General features: G+C 41.0%; 1 protein-coding gene across 7 annotated transcripts in view; it reads left to right on the top strand.

Moving 5' to 3' along the window:
- Positions 1 to 16,219, top strand: part of DENND4A (DENN domain containing 4A) — a 135,697-nt gene extending 119,478 nt beyond the window's left edge. For 6 of the 7 annotated variants that reach the window (XM_033919967.1, XM_033919960.1, XM_033919965.1 and 3 more), the window contains 6 exons: positions 372 to 585; positions 1,941 to 2,195; positions 2,568 to 2,685; positions 5,236 to 5,410; positions 8,073 to 8,137; positions 9,672 to 9,808. In XM_033919967.1, the coding sequence (XP_033775858.1) occupies positions 372 to 585; positions 1,941 to 2,195; positions 2,568 to 2,685; positions 5,236 to 5,410; positions 8,073 to 8,137; positions 9,672 to 9,808 (964 nt within the window). Of the gene's footprint in view, positions 1 to 371; positions 586 to 1,940; positions 2,196 to 2,567; positions 2,686 to 5,235; positions 5,411 to 8,072; positions 8,138 to 9,671 lie in introns of all 7 variants that reach the window. The other variant, XM_033919966.1, reaches the window with a different exon arrangement.
- The last annotated feature ends 1,452 nt before the right edge of the window (positions 16,220 to 17,671 follow it).

Here is a 17,671-nt window from a genome sequence, read left to right as displayed (position 1 = left end):
AAGGCTCAGCTGGTCACGCCCTTTGGCATGGATTTCTGAGATCCTTTTTCCTTCATTTGTGCTGTTTTGTCCTATTATAAACCTTTTTTTGAGTATCGGATTTGTTTTGGTTTATATCCATTTTTGCTAATTTTGTGTTAATTTGAATGGTCTACATTTGATTCTGTAACGGGTGCCTAAGTGTGATTGACATGAAATAGGTTCCTATCTTTTTAAGTTCCCAATTACAGAATCTGTCTCTTAAGTATATATTAACTTGGATAGCACTAAGTCTTATAAATACGATGGTGCAGGAACTGGTAGGCTACAGCCTCTCCTGGGGCTCTCGTTTCCTTAGATTCACTTAACACTAAGCCTCAATTGTTTTTCAGCCAAACTGAACCGCAGGTGGATTCATGTGCCAGGAGTATTGAGATTCCTTCTGGGAAGAGGAGAAGAAATGCCAATATGCCAAACAGCCCAGGCCATTTGGTGGCAAGAAGTGTCAGTACACTTGGTCCATTGGAAGGGAATGTGCTGGGCAGTAAAAAAGTCAGTGCTATTGTCCCTACCGGCAGCCTTCCCACAAACCTACAAGAAAGCACAGTACGTGCCGTTCTTTCTAACCCATACAAAACTGGTTCTTTTATTTCTTTAGTTTCATAGCCCAGGAGCCCAGAACAGCTTACAAGGATACATAGCCAGAAGTTTCGGGATCAAGAACAAACTACAGCATCAGTACACGTGTTGCAGAAAATTGAGATGGGGTTCGATAACACACATTCTTTAGTGAATCGACGCGTATGCACAAGTGTCAAAGTCGATCCTTGAGGGTCGCAATCCAGTTGGGTTTTCGGGATTTCCCCAATGAATATGCATGAGATCTATTAACATACAATGAAAGCAGTGCATGCAAGTAGATCTCGTGCATATTCATTGGGGAAATCCTGAAAACCCGAGGACCTGCTATAGAGAGTCTCAGAATGGTATCTATATGGCTGTAGTAGATAAGAGCACAGCAAATGGCTGACAGATTTAGGTGTGCCAGGTCCCGGTCCGTTAAAGTTTGAGATCCGGGGCAAGCTGGTTCCTCAACCAAGCTGGCAGTTTTTAGTAATGCAGCAGTCATTATAAACCTGCTCAATGTGTATGGAAAGTCAGGGATTTGGAGCAGGAATTCTCGGTGAAGACCACAGACAGGTCAGGCTTTCAAATTAGCTTTATGTATTGCAACTTGTATACTGCCTTTTTGTAGTTAGGCAACCATACTCAAAGTGGTCAAAGCATTTTCCCTATCTGTCCCTACGGACTCGCAGTCTATCTAATGTACCTGGGGCAGTAAAGGATTAAGTGACTTGCCCAGGGTCACAGGGAGCAGTGCAGGATTTGAACCCCGAACCTCAGGGTGCTAAGGCTGTAGCTCTAACCACTGCACCACACTCTGTTCATACGGAAGTTAGTTTTATAACAAGCTACCTATGTGTGGAGACTGAGTTGATGCCTATTTACCTAGAAAAATGAAGGCACTTGGAGACCATATAGCCTATCTAGTCTGTCCATCCATGTCCCTTCCTCTCCCTTAGAGATCCAGTATACAATTCAAATACAGTTTTTGTCTCCACACCTCAGCCAGGAGGCCGTTCTCTGCATTCACCCAACACCTTTCTTGCTCTGCAGTTCAGTTCACTTTGCTTTTAGTAAAATTACATTTTTGAAAAGGACTGCGACTCGATAATCCAGAAGGGAGCATTAGCAGCAGGTGGAAAATGCTGCTCACGCCAGTCACCCCCGCGGTCCGACCCCTTACTACACCAGTGTATGAATGCTTCTTCCTGCAAGAAAGTCAGGAGTTTTCATCTTTGCTCTTGTTCTATTCAGTTTTACCCACTGTCTATTAAAGAGACCCTTTGATTCATATGGGAGGGCTAATGTCTTGCCTTTTTCTTTCTTTTTTCTGCCAGGATTCGTCAAGTTTAGAATGGCATTTGTCCAATACAGAGCCCATTACTGTCCCTTATCTGAGCCCTCTGGTAGTCTGGAAAGAGGTGGAAAGCTTACTGGAGAATGAGGGCGATAGTGTGCTGACTGCTACGGGATTTGTGGACCATCATCCCATCATCTTCTGGAACTTAATCTGGTATTTCCGAAGGCTAGATCTGCCTAGCAATTTACCAGGATTGATCCTTTCCTCTGAGTGCATTAATAAGAACTTCAAGGTAGGGAGCAGGTCTTGAATACGGACAACAAATTGCATGTGTCATGATACAGATAACTACAGTTCTGAATGCTTTGCAGTATTTACACCCGGGGCTGGGCAGTTCCTAACAGCAGCACCTTAAGTCCTTTTTCTCCTGTCTGCTTCCCCCATTTTTCCTCCTCTTGACCTGCTTTCCCCCATTTTTTCCTGCACTCTATTTTTGAGGTATCAGGCCTTTACCTAGATTCCCTGAAAAAGGTTGGTTTTATATTCATCACATCTGTACTCTTGGCCAGCAATTTTTTCCCAGACTCTATAGCGTGAACCACATTAGAAAACATTGTGAAGTACTCTTGTATTCATGGGCTATTGAATTCACTCTTTGCTGTAGATTCCCCGCAGCTGTGTGTCGCAAGACAGTAAACAAGTACTGATTCAGATGTTATGGGACAATCTTAAATTACATCAGGATCCAGGGCATCCTCTCTATATCCTTTGGAATACACAAAGTAAGTCATTTTGCCTTTTTTTCCATTAACATGTTATACCCTGTCCATTTGTGAGCAAATAACAGAGTAAAAGCATCCATAAAATTACACAACATAAAATACATTCTCTTTTTTTATTTGTATCTGATACTAGAATGTTATGAGCAATTTTCCCCTGAAATTGCCCACCACCAATATGGATAGATATGCATGTTTTCAATAATGAGCATACTTTTACTCATATAGACAGTAATGGGCTGATTCTGTATAGGATGCTGGTCTCAGTGGATGCCTAAGAAGCAGCCGAGAATTGCACACCAGCGTCCTATGCTGAATTTGTCTGCCCTAATGGGATAAATGCCTAACCCTCTCCACCGATTCTCTAACCAGTGTCCATGTCACCTGCATTGGTTACAGAATTGCGCCTGCCTGATCGAGGGATCCCTTGTCATCAGCTGATCACAGCAAGGGAATCCCTTGTCACCAGCTGATCAGGGGGAAAATACCCCTGCTATGAAATTGACAGGAGGAATGCCCACTCCCTTCTGCCGCTGGCCTGTGATCCACCGACACCCCTCCACCCCTTTGTGAAGCACCATCGGTAGGAGGAATGCCTACTCCCTCCTGCCGCAAACCCTCATTCTCCCAGGGAAATTCACAACAGTTTACATAGATAAACTCAGGTACAGAAGCATTTTTTCCCTATCTGTCCTAGCTGGCTCACAATCTATCTAATATACCTGGGGCAGTGGGGGAGGGGGGACTAGTGACTTGCCCATGGTCACGAGGAGCAGCTTGGGCTTGAACCTACAACCTCAAGGGTGCTGAGGCCACAAACACTGCACCACACTGTCAGACATAGTAAGGTAAAAGATAGCATGGCAAACCTTGTCTGACAATGCATAGTAAAACATCAAATGACAAAACATGGCCTGTTGAGACGTAACATAGCAAGCCTAGTGTGACATGACTTGACAAAAATGGTAAGGCAAGCGTGCATGACGAAACATAGCATGGAAGATATGGAATGGCAAACACGACAGACTAACGATTGGCGTGGGTTTTAGCGCTGGCAGCGGCGGTAACTGCTCCGACGCTCATAGAATTCCTATAGTTAGTAAAGAAGAGGTTTAGTTCTCACTTTTCAGTAGTAATTCCAAGGTGAGTTATATTCAGATACAGTATTTACCTCTAAAATGAGTTGTATTTGATTATTCATATATCACCTTTCTGTGCTGTAAATTAATTGTTCTTAATGAATGATCTGCATGTTTGTTTGTATAAATTTTGTTTTTCTGTAAAGCCACCTAGGAATAGGTAAATAAATAAATATTGTATTCCTAGTGAGCTCATAATTTATATATGTTCTCCTTCTTTTCCTGCAAGTTGTCAACTAGATTTTGTTTCAAACCATTTCTCAGTATCTAATGGGTGAGCCAGCCCTGGATTAATCTGTGGACCAGGTGAGGCATTGGCCCAGGCTGATGAAGGGTGCCACAATCCTGGTCTAGCATCTCTCCTTCTCCGTCTCTCACCTGCAGTTCAGTGTCCACAGGATTAGAAGAAGAGCGAAGGAGAGATGCTGAACTGGGATGTTGATGCCCTTTATCATCAGTGGAGCAAGGTTAGGAAGAAGGGGACTTGAGAGGAGGAGATATTGGCAATGGGAAGAGAGTGGAAGGGAGAGATACTGGATTGTGGGTGGGAGATGCTTATACAAAAAATTGACTCAGAGCACATCAGTATTTTGAGTTGATCCTGGGCTAATCTCAGAAGCTCATGTATTGTAACATCATTATAGAAACTCATAAATTTTAGCTCATATATACCATATATCCCCGAAAATAAGGCAAGGTCTTATATTAATTTGTGCTCCAAAAAAACGCACTAGGGCTTATTTTCGGGGAAACACGGTTATACCTATCCCTCCCTCCCATCCATGTTATACCTATCCCTCCCTCCCATTCCTTTGTGCACCTGAATACTTCCGACCACCAAACGACTTGCATCATCAGTGACGCGGCAGAGGGAAGGCCCTGGTGGAGAAGGCTGCGAAATAGCCCATTCAGAGTGCTGTCACCGTTTTTGAGGTTTCAGAGGTATGTAAGGCGGTCGTTGGTGTTCCGGTGCACAAAGGGACGGGAGGGAGGGATCTTAACTAGGGCTTATTTTCAGGGAAACATAGATAGTAACTCCATTACTGAAGCTCAAGTATTATAACATCATTTACTCATGTAAAGTAACAGCATTATGGAAGCTCATGTAAACCCTCTGAATTGACTCCCCAGTCATTAGTAGTGGTATAGAAATTTTCAATAAACAATTTTAGTAATGTGCTGTGACCTTATAATCTCTACATGTTAGTTGATACTTACTTGAAAGGAGATCATCAGAATGCAGATATCATATTGAATGTATAATATTTAAAATTAAATCTGTTTTAGAAAGATGATATTGCTCCTAAGCTGAGAGGAATGATCTTGATTTATTCCCTGACAGAATACTCAGCCAGAGCAATTACCTCACTGCCCCATGCTTTGTCTAACTCTTTAAATGTATTGTTCATTGCAGCTCAGAATTCCCCTCTTGTGCACACTCGGCAATGGGGAGACCAAGCGGTTGCTGAAGAATTTAACCAGAAATTCCTGCTGGACATGGTGAGGAGCATTAAAATGAATGATGTTTATGGACCAATGACACATATCCTAGAAAGACAAAGCAGAATGCCCAAGTATAAACGTCAGAGGTAAGGTCCATCTAGACATAATAACTATTCCAATTCAGTTTAAAATTGCATGTGTGGTTCACAGGGCTATAGATGGAGAAAGCTCGACTGGGCTAACTTCAGCCATCCAAGTTTCATACTCCTTCGATAACTCAAGAATGGCTCAACGCTATAAATTACCTCTTCCCTCTCCATGTCAAGTTTGGAGGAAATCACTCTTTGAATCCACCTTCGAATTTCAAGCCCCCAAAATTTGGAACTTCCTCCTGACTTGCTTACGTCAGATCTCCTCCTATCTTCAGTTTAGGAAGATGCTAAAACGCATCTGATTTCATGATAAGAACATAAGAATTTGCCTCCGCTGGGTCAGACCAGAGGTCCATCGTGCCCAGCAGTCCGCACCCGCAGCGGCCCTTCAGGTCCATGACCTGTCATGTTATCTTGATTTAACCCTATAGCCCCCTTTGTTTTTATCTATACTCTTTCCATACTCTTATCTAACCTTATCTGTATCCCTCAATCCCCCTATCCTTCAGGAATCCATCCAATGCCTCTTCGAATCCCCGTAGCGTACTCTGCCTGTCCACTTCCTCCGGGAGCGCGTTCCATGTATCCACAACCCTGTGTAAAGAAGAACCTCCTGCTATGATTCATAATGTCTATGTTGCTAACCTTATCAATCTTATGTAAGCCGCAATGATTTCCTGTTGACATTTGCGGGGTATAAGAAACTATATAGTATGGTAAAGTATCTCTCAAGAGAACTGTCTTTTGGCTTTGTAATCAAAATGGTGTCTGCTCACAGTGAATTTCTGTTGTCCATAGGTCTAGGATAAACTCAAATGTTTTGAACATTCCCTTCCCTCTATCTACTCTATCAAGGAAACCCAGTATTGCCACCGTCCTTTTGTCATGTTCAAGACAGACTGGGAGACTTGAACAGCGGAGCCAAAAGAAGTGCCAGAATGGATTCTCTCTCCCACATAACTGGGCTAGAGACTCTGTTCTGTGAATACAAATAACAGACAAGAGAAAAAGCCATGTAATAATCAAATAGGTTTATTAATGCTTTCCTTGCCATCAAAATTTCAGTGCTCTCCAAAGGGAGAAATCAAAGACAAAAAGATTTATACCATATGTGACATCATTTGTAATAATTATCATACTTTAGAATACAATGGTACAGTTGATCATAAGAACATATGAACATATGCAATGCCTCTGACTTCCTTTCCAGGAATACCTTACGTCAAATCCTAAATTTGCCAGTGCTAAGCCCAGTAAGTGGCAGTGTTTCACTTTTTCTTCATGAGACTTCTAAATGAATTTTGACCTATTTAACCTTTTCAGACACCAATAATCATGTCAATAAAAGCCTACATCCTAATCCATAAAAACAGGCATCCGTGTAGTAATTTCATGTAAAAGAACAGATTTTCCTGTTTCCTCTGAGAACCTTATCTTTAATTCCATACAATACATCCTCGTGTATATGAACAATAGTTCTAAATTCACCCTTGTCTTAAAAGTCACAGCAACCTTTTCAACTTCCTTAGCATAGCCTGTGTGCATGCAGTTAAAATAGTTTAAATCTTTAATTACAAAGTCTCAAGCTTTTTCTCAGTCTCTCATCTGAGTTCCCAAACTTTAATATATAAAGTCTGGCATTGGTTTAATCAATCAACTCAGTTTTCATATCATCTGTGACACCTATCACACCTGTAAACTCCAGGAATTCTTCAGCATCCCCCTCTTGTAACAAGACTCTGTTACCAAACACACATACACTAGTTAGTTAGTTGATATCCCTCACTCACATAGATTTGAATGTCTTATAGAGGGTGTTGAGGCCTGGTAAGTTGGTGTGACAACTTAAGCTTTTCTTCCTAGTAGCTCAAGCATGCTGAGAGAAATCTTCAGATGTGAACTGAGACATCATGAATTAAATCAAAACAAAGTATAAGAATGCCAACTGTAAATCTTAGCTAGCCAAATGGCTGTTCAAAAAGGTTATTATAATAAATTTAAGGATGTGTGGGGACCTTTATTAAATTATAGTAATGAATAAGTTACACTTTTCCCAATCTTAATACACATGTGGATTTGAGGGGGGGGATTTCTTGTTTTTCCATTAAGAATATATAGATGATTGTCGTAAGATATTATTTTTATGTGGTATATATTAGTTGTATATGAATTTGGGAGGGGGTGGAGGTTAAATCTTCTTGGTGTATGATATTGAAAATTTTTCAAGTGATGTTGCATTATATTTGGTTGATATTTACTGTACACTTGATGTAAGTTTAAAAATGAATAAAGAAATTATAAAAAAAACAAAAACAACAAAGTATAAGAATGCCAACTGTAAATCTTAGCTAGCCAAATGAGAGTAGGACCCCATGCATGAAACATGTCTTCCTTTCCTTTCGCAATTGTACTTCACCCCTCCATCCTTGCGTTTCCTGTTAGTCAAATGTCTAATTTTAATTCTGTTATTCATATTGTAATTTTTTTTTATTTTAAACCCCAAAATCTTTTTATTGTAACTCGCTTAGAAATCCTGATAAGTGATTTTATTAAATTTTAATAACTTACTCTGTCCACTAGAGCTCAAAACTTTGTGACCCTTATCTAGGATTCTTTAGGAAAAATTAAAAATAATTATTGTTCCACTCTTTTTCAGGAGCCTTTACAGACAGATACTGTTTCTTTCACTTGTTGCACTTGGAAGAGACAACATTGATATAGGTGAGTTAAACTCTGTGGGTAGATTGCAGTAATTCCTTGTGTGAAGTGAGTAATATGTGTTTTGTGGAAGTTTGTATGTGAAATCGCACACGATATTGTGCATGATGGAGTAAATTCATTTTCTGAGAGCAAGCATGTATATATTTTCATATACGAGTGACATCATCCACAGAACCCGGCATGGACAATCAAAAAGTATATTGTCACTTTAAAATTTAAAGACCACCTATACCACACACGTGCTGGTGCCTTCCCACCCGATGTCGGCTCGTGGGAGCTGAGAAGCTGCATCTCGAGAGTTCTGAGCATGTCAAACTTTGCCTATTTTTAGTGCCTTACCTTTATTCCTTCCTTTGGTTTTTGTCATTGTTGTTTTTGTGTGTTTCTTTCTGTCTAGTCGAGTTTGGAATGTTGATTTTTTTTTGTTGGTTTTTTTTTACTTTTAATTTTCGTTTTTGGGCCTTCAGGACCTTTGAAGCCCTAATTCATTCCAGGAGCATCAAGTCATTTTTGGGTTGAGTTTTACTCAAATTCCCTAGACCATTGAGGCCTTCTTGATGTCCAAGGCGCCTGGTGACTTCAAGAGGTGCACTTGGTGCAGCAGGGCCATTTTAAGTATGACACACATAGCTGGTGTTTTCTCCTCTGCTATGAAAACATTCACAAACGGCCCCATGGGACCCTAACATACGAGTATATTTATATTATGATGGTGGAGTGGGGGAGTTCTTGTGTTCTGGCTTTTCTACTACTTGCCACAGGGTTAATCCTGTCCCATGTAGGATGTCTCAAAATATTAAACCATTGAAAAAGGCAACAAATCATACGCTTAGTGCTGCAAGACTAGGTGTTTTATTTCTCATTAAGAGCTAATGTGACTTAGTATACAACTACTGCAAAGCAAAAAATGGAAAGAAACCTCCAAAATGTAGATAACAATCAAAAACACAGGTTCCACATGCAACTGTATAGAGCTAAACAAGAGGAAAAGACCTCAGAAGCCTGCACCACATAGAATATATAATTCACTCCGTGGTTTATCAGCAGAACAGGTTCTCTATCATAGGTCTAAAAAACCTCTTGCTGTTGATTGGCAAAATTTAAACTCGTGTATTAAACACTCCAATAATCATATCATTGCAACAATCAATAATAAGTTATAAAGTGCACTTATCTTAATATTTGATAAGAGCCCGACGGGACCTGTTTCGCCAGGGTATTGGCTTCATCGGGGGACTTTTTTGAAAAATGCATTCAGTACAGACTTGCTTGCATATCAAAAATGATAAAGAACCTGTCCTGCTGATAAACCACGGAGTGAATTATATATTCTATGTGGTGCAGGCTTCTGAGGTCTTTTCCTCTTGTTTAGCTCTATACAGTTGCATGTGGAACCTGTGTTTTTGATTGTCATTAAGAGCTAAAACTATACAAGAGACATTGATACAGAAAGTAGTTATGCCCTTAAAGAGATTTTTAGTTCTATGTGATCTGGGTCCGACAGCATAACAGTTTGTGTGTTCTTTTTCTACAGATGTATTTGACAGAGAATACAAAACGGCATATGATCGTCTCACTTCCACACAAGTCAAGTTCACCCAGAACTGCGACCGTCCTCCAAGCGCAGGAGTCATGGAATGCAGGAGGACCTTTGGGCAACCATACCTGTGAAGCAATTTGTACAGCACTGTATGATGTACAAGCGTCTCGCCAAGCCCTACATCCTAAAGGACCTTTGAGACTTTGGTGTGAGACCTTCCACAGCAGTTTCTCAGAAGATGCTTGCATTGTTCTTTTCAGTACTATAATAATTCTTTGCCTTGGGATATTTGGCATTGTTTAGACTGCTCAGTCTGGAAAGAACATCTTGTCTTTAAATAATTTTAAATTGTACAAAGATTAACTTACTCTTTCGTGGTCAGCTGATGCTTTTCACCAGGCATCGTTCAGCCAGTCTTGTGAGGAGCTTGGCCTAACACCCTTTGCCTGCTTCATAACAAAAAGAGTCTTGAAGAAGGAGCTCATCTATGTTCAGCTGCTTCTCAGCAGTAAAATAGGTTTTACCCAAGACATTCTTGTCATCTGAACAAAAGTCACTATTCGACAGACGTCTAAATGGAGATGCATTTTGCAAATCAGTTGGGAGGAGGGGATAAGAGGAGCACTAAAATCAAGAGTAACAATTGTTTACATTAAATATATTTATTTGTAATATGGAAAATTTGAAACGGTTTATATAGCACCAATTTTTAATTGGGTCAATAAGTTGATATTTTTTTACATTTTTTTAAATTAATAGATTTTTAGTGGTTGACTAGCAAAAGCAAATCAAGTACACAGTACTTAGATGTTTGTTTTAGTATTCTGATATTTATAATAATTGGCTGCTAATTTCAGGTGTGTCTGAACATTTTCAGGATATGTTTGACTTAGCGCAGCTAAAGGGTTAGGTTTGTGACTTGACTTGAAGATCCAGCTTTGAAGCCCATGAAATTCCTCGGATATATATTTATATAGTGTACATATGCTACCCTGTTCCATTATTTGTTAAACGTGCACAAACTGTATGCTTGTACTGCATGCATATACTGTATACAGATATAAACATTCAGGATCCTACAAGGTTGCTAACTTGTGAATTATATGGTATCTACGGTACAATTGCAAAACGATGGCACCTTCCGAGATCTCTGGAGCAGACATTACTGGTGGGATTGACTTGTAAGCATCAAAATTTCCAGGAGTGCTTCCCACTTAAGGTTAATCATGGTATTGCCATTCTATTCTGTTTATTAGCCTTCCAAACATGTGCCTAGCAAGGACCAGAATTCATTAAACTAAATGGTAATTTTTAATTTAGCCAGTTCTGTGAATGGGACCCAAAGTGTATGACAGAGATAATACCCTTGAGGGTAAATATTTAATTTCCTTCTTTCATTTAGTAGAAAAAGAATCCATAATGCTGGGTATTGTGTGGGGGCAAAATTAAAATAAATAATTCAACTGAACTAGAGTGATAAAGTATAATTGAGTGCTAGAAAAGGAGAAAGAAGATGAATTCTAAATCCCTTAATCCATTTTCTAGTACTTGATAGACTAAGAACCATGCCCACTTTTTGCTTCTGGGACCCTCCCTTTTATGCGGTGCACTGGAAGGACACATGTTTTACATAATGTAACTTTCTAGTGCAAAAGAGATGCGAGTCTTGACAAGAGGGTTTCTTCCCTTGTGAGGATTTTAGAAGGCATTATCTACATTTTTCAATTCTGCCTCTGTGTTACTGAGCAGTGCCTCAGCTTCTCGGTTTTTCTTTTTGCAAGCAAGTTGAGAAGGTATCTCCATCTACTCTGCATCTGATTTATTATTTTTGGGTTTTTTTATCTGACTTTTGAAGCTTCCTAGTGCTACAGAGGTTCCCAGGATTTATGGGACTGCTCTGCCTGGGAAAAAATACAGTTTCTGGATTAGAGGGCTGTAGTTGGGGGGGGGGGGGGGAGGCAGCAGCAACCCTTTCACAGGGCACCTAGCTAGCCAGCCTGCCCTAATTCTTAGGATAGCTTAGGGTGCATTCCCCTGGGAGCTCAGCTCGCCCCTGATTATCAGGCACTTGAATGATTGGTCCAGAGGGACTATAGCTGGTGCTGGCTGCATCTCCCTCCCAAAGATGCATGAAGAGCTAGTAGGGCTCAAGGGTTTCAGGCTCTCAGAGCCTGTCTTAAAGGCAGCCCAAAGAAACTAGTGACTGAAGGATCCTATATGCTTGTCTGAGGCAGAAATTGTCTCCATTGTCCATCTGCAGTGTGAGTTGATGCAGGCATAGCACCTAGCAGTTCTGTAAGTATAGTCTATTACTGTCAATGGGAGACAAGATGGTTCAAGATCTTTTAAGGTTCTCTGGGACTTCATATAGGGTCTCCAGGCCTCCAAAAACCTCTTTTCTAAATTTTTGAAATTTTATATAGCTCCTGGGCCGACTTCAGGCATCAAAATGCTGCTGCGGTAGCCATCTTGGATTTCTCAATTTTATTTTAAAAGCCTCTATCTGACTCAAAACACCTCATTTTTTATATTAAATTATTTCTGTAGACTCCTCAGGCCTTTCTATCCCTGTATCATGCCAGTTTTGTGTTGGATAACCGGCTGAGAAGCAACCATGTGCTACATGCCATGGGGCACATGAGGGAGGAGGGGACAAGAGCACTGGGCTTAGCCCTATCTGGTCTCAGGCTCATGGAGTCGCTTGATGCTTGAGTGTTAGGCTAAAATTCTGCCTTAGAGCCTTTAAATAGTGACTTTGCATTATCAGCGAAACACAGATGCCTTGGAGCCCATGAAGAGACAGGAAGTGCCACTACAGAGGACCAAAGGAGATGAATTCAGGGATTTGACTCTGATTTTGTGAACTTGTTGCAGCCATGACCAACAAAGGAATGGTTGTACATTTTCCCCCTGTGGCCAGTGATAGTCTGGAATAATAGTGACCCATCAAGGGATGGTGATTCTTGTGGCCCTGGATTGGCTGCACCACCAATGGTACATGGATCTAGTTCGGTTACAGCAGGACGAGTGTCTCAGACTGCCACTTCACCCAGCGCTGCTCTCAGATGGTTGGAACGCTTTGCGCTTACGGCATGGCTCTAGAGTATTCAGTTCTAAGGAAGAAAGGTTACTTGGAGGGGATCATAGCTAATCTCCTACAATTCAAGAAGCCAACTATGGTCGCAGCCTATGCTAAGGCTTGGAAGACTTTTCAGCGCTGGGGTGTGGAACAGAAGGTAGAGCTTTTTAGGGCTCCAGTTTCTGCGGTCCTGTCACTTCTTCACGACAGTCTCAAACAGGGCCTAGCAGTTGGCTTCCTCATGCTACAGGTAGCAAGCCTCTCATGTTTAGGGCCTGACTGGAGATGGGCTTTTTGGCCATCCAGATGTGTCCAGGTTTCTGAAGGGAGCATTGCATTTGCATCCTCCTGTGTGACAATCATTTCCACTGTGGAGTTTCAACATTGGGCTGCAGGCCCTCAGTAAAGCCCCATACAAGACCTTCCAGAAGCATCACTGATGGACCAGATTTCCTGGTAGCCATAGCCTCAGCAAGAAGGGACTTGGAGCTTTAGGCTTTGTCATGTAGAGCAGTGTTTCTCAAGTCGGTCCTGGAGTATCCCCTTGCCAGTCAGGTTTTCAGGATATCCACAATGAATATTCATAGAAAATATTTACATACAATGGAGGCAATGTGTGCAAACCAATCTCTTGCCTATTCATTGTGGATATCCTGAAAAACTCACTGGCAAGGGGGTACTCCAGGACCAACTTGAGAGCCATTCCTCAGATTTATGAAGGCAAGTGCCTTCCTTTCTACCAAAGGTGGTTTTGGTGGTCAGTGTCAATCAGGAGGTCTGACTGCCTGTCTTCCAGGCTATAAGCGTAAAGAAAAAGGACAAAGCTTTTGCGTTATTGGAAGTGAGGAGAGTTGTTCTCCGTTATCTAGAGGTGATGAATGTTTGTTTTTCAGATCATTTTTTGTGCTTACCAGTCCTGGCAGACTGGGAAAGCCAGCCTCCAAGGTTCCTATTTCCAGATGGATCCACCTGACTATTTTGTTAGCATACATTGGCTGTGGTAAACAGCTGCCAGTCTCTCGGAAAGCACATTCCACAAGAAGTGTGGCTTCCTGATGGGCAGAATCCTGGGCTGTCCTGCCTGAGGTTTGTAGGGCAGCTACATGGCCCACTTCCCATACTTCCACAAAGTTTTACAACATGGACATGTCAGCACAAAGGGACACCACAATTGGGTCCTGAGTGCTAGCAGCAGGCTCATCTGGCTTGCCCTAGACTCAAGGGTCTGCTTTGGTACATCCCACTTGTCAAGACTTGTGTCTCTTTTGCATATGAGTTTTGACAGTCTGGCCTGTCAGATTGTTACTTAGCCTGCTTTCTGTCTCAGACACATATGTGTGTCTTCAGATGCTGGTATGTGAGATACCAAGAGAATATGAAGATGTGTTTTTTGGTTCAAAAAGTATGAAGAACTAGCAGCTCTATAGGGGGACTATAGGAGTTGCATAAATGTTAGTGCTGTTTGCACTCGGGTAGCTGGCTTGTTTGGTTCCACCATGTTTAGTTTATATGTCTATTGGTGTGATTAAATGTTATTGTGCAGAGCAGAAAAGACTTCAGGGAGTTCCCCATGCCCTCCTTGTTGTTTCTCCTTTTTAGGGGTTATCCATTACTTTGGTATGAACTGAGGAGCTGAGGCACTGTCCAGTGACACAAGGAGATGGAGTTGAAAAATGTAGATGATGCCTTCTGCAATTCTCACTGGTGAAATAAAGAAGCCCATTTGTCAAGACTCACATATCTTTATATTAGAAAGAATATTATCGAGGTAAGAATCTAATCTTCTCTTTGATGGTAGAGTATGTGTCAAACCATAGAGCATCAAATATCTTGTGGAATTTTCTTGTTGGGGTACAGTAAATATTTTTTGATGATTGATTATCTCATCAAAGTGTACCTTCTACATTGCAGAGAACATGAATTGACAGCTTGAGATTTTCAACAAATTAACTGGTCATGTTCGCACTATTTCTGAGTGTATGTAAGAGGGAAATTGAAGATTTTTATTATCATTATCATCTATCCATCTCATTTTTATATAGCCCTTGTATTTTTGATGTCTTACTCCAGGTATGATGCTAGGAAGAGGCTATGAATTCTCATGTTTTCATTATATACTTCACACATCAAGCAGAAATGCCACTTTTTTATTTAGGAAGATTTGCCATTTCTTGTTTTGATCAAATGCCTGGGGCTCCTTTTTTCAATGATGGTTTATGTAAGCTGTTAAGTTCCTGGGAAAAAATGGATCTACCACTTATAGATGCACTTCCTATGGTGCAGACTGTCTCCTCCCTGTGTGATCTCCTCATCTGAATTCATAATTTGGTTCTGATGATAAAAATGGCACTTTGACATGAGAAGGCACTGCTTTGAGGAAGAGGAGATTCTGTGGCACTTACTCCCAAATAGAAGGGAAGCCCAAAAAAGAAATCATTTCAGTGATATCTCTTCTAAGTAATAAAGGACAGCAGTTAATGGCACCAGGATATTATTTTTTAAACAAAGAGTTTGGTATCGGGACGTTTTTGGTTACTGGAATGGCCTACTTGAGAGACAAAAAAGGAACACAAGAATTGCCATTTTGGCTCAGACCAAATATCCATCCTGTTTCTAAACATAAAATGGCTGATCTGCTGTTGGTGATCTGTAACCTGTTGCTAAAATCGTCCATAGTAGCCGAAGATTGGAGAGTGGACAATGTATTGCCGATTTTTTTTTTTTTAAGGATTCTGTGGTGCTAAGGAAAATTACAGACTGGTAAGCCTGACCAGTGCCGGGCAAAGGTCACCTAAAGTTAGGCACCAATATCAGCACCCAACTTAATTGATAGGCCTAATCAGTGTTGATATTGGCCCTCAACACTTCACAATTGGCTTTAATTGAATGTTAGCCACCTAATTCTATATAAAGTAGGTGCCTAGATTAAAATTGGGCCTGGTTAAATTAGGTGCCATATTGACACCTAACTTTAGGCAAAGAAAACCCTGGCCTAAAGGTTAGAATGCTGAGTGCCACCTAAGTATGAATCTATAATGGGCACCTATGTTTTATAGATAAGTTCATGGAGGAAAAGTCTGTAGTCTGCTATTGAGACAGACATGGGACAAGCCACTGTTGCTACTATTTGGGATTCTGTAGGTACTTGTGATCAGGATTGACCACTGTTGGAAACGGATACTGGGCTGTTCTTATGTTCTTATGACCAATCCAGGTCATAAATCCCTGGTGGGATTGTACAACAGCAAAACTCCTATGTTGCTTCTGGCATCGGTGAAAACTTGCACTGGAACTGAATAAGGGATAAGCAGTAGAAATATTAACTGAGATGTTGAACTGTTTGGGGTTTTGTTTTTTGGTTGTTTGTTTGTTTGTTTGTTTGTTTTGCACCAGCTTTACAATGGTCATAAGAATTGCTACTGCTGGGTCAGACCAGTGGTCCATCGTGCCCAGCAGTCCACTCCCACAGTGGCCCTCAGGTCAAAGACCAGCGGCCTAACTGAGACTAGCCCTACCTGCGTACGTTCCGGTTCAGCAGGAACTTGTCTAACTTTGTCTTGAATCCCTGGAGGGTGTTTCCCCCTATGACAGACTCTGGAAGATTGTTCCATATTTCTAACACTCTCTGGGTGAAGCAGAACTTCCTTACGTTCGTACAGAATCTATCCCCTTTTAACTTTAGAGAGTGCCCTCTCGTTCGCCCTACCTTGGAGAGGGTGAACAACCTGTCCTTATCTACTAAGTCTGTTCCCTTCATTATCTTGAATGTTTCGATCATGTCCCTGTTTTGAAAATGGCTTTCCCTTCTGAGTGAATCAAAAATAGATTTTGGAATAATAGTTCAACTTCCTTAGAAAGAGGCTCTGCCTTTGCAGTGGGCTCTGCATTAACTCCTCTTAGTTTTTTCAATCATTGTAGTGCTCCAGTTACTTGGTGACTTAGTAACTTGGATTAAAAAAAAAAATATATTTCCTCTGCAATAAATATCATTTGAATAAGATGATTGCTTCCCCCTAAAAATAAGTGGTACTGTATATAGTAAAGAGAATATGCCAAGGACCCAAAGATAAGTTTTGCATGCAGAATCTTGGTACAGACTTTTCTAAGCAAATGGGATTTCCTGGATACTGTTGTACTTTGTGAATTCCTGAAAATACATCACTTTCTAACAAGTTACAGATTTGTAAATATGTAACATTTCAATTTTTATTCACTTCCTGTTTCTCTCCCTCCCACAACAGTTCTAATGTCTTGTTTTAATTTTTGTATTTTTTTGTTGGCATGGATGTTCAGACTTATTGGGAAGAAAAATTTATACTTTATTGAAGAAAAGTCTTAATAGTCAAACGTATCTGAGTCTTTACTCAAAGTAGAAATACAGAGATTTAGCTAAATCAGTTCTTAAAATGCTTATAGTTTGTTTTATTAAATGTCTTAAAACTGTCACACTGTTGTTTTTTTTAAAATCTCTTCTGTGTCTTCTCCTGGCAAGTGTCAAGCTTTATATGAAATACATGTACAGTAGAATCTAAGTTACTCTGCTCTTGGTTAACTGGCACTCTCATCCAACTGGCAAAAAAATTGCCGGGAAAAAAATTTCCCCGAAGTAGCAACAACAGCAGTCCTGAGCCGCAACCCCCACCCCCACCCCCACCCCCCTTAGGCTCCAAAGCACTACAACCAGCGACAGTCCTGAGCTGTGAACCCCACCTCCCAACCTGAAATACAGGGCCTCAACATGCGTAGACGTTGATGTCACTGTGACATCACAGGTCAATGTCCACGCATCCTCGGAGACCTCGTAGATGTGCCCCTGAGTTTAGTGTGCCATGGCGGAAAAGATTTGCGAGACGCTGCGCTATTCTGTAAAAGGTACTTCAAGTTGGGGCTGAAGCCTGATCTAAATTCTTGTGTC

This window comes from Geotrypetes seraphini, chromosome 14, assembly GCF_902459505.1.
Source record: "Geotrypetes seraphini chromosome 14, aGeoSer1.1, whole genome shotgun sequence".
NCBI lineage: Eukaryota > Metazoa > Chordata > Amphibia > Gymnophiona > Dermophiidae > Geotrypetes > Geotrypetes seraphini.
This window is presented reverse-complemented; position numbering and strand designations above follow the sequence as displayed.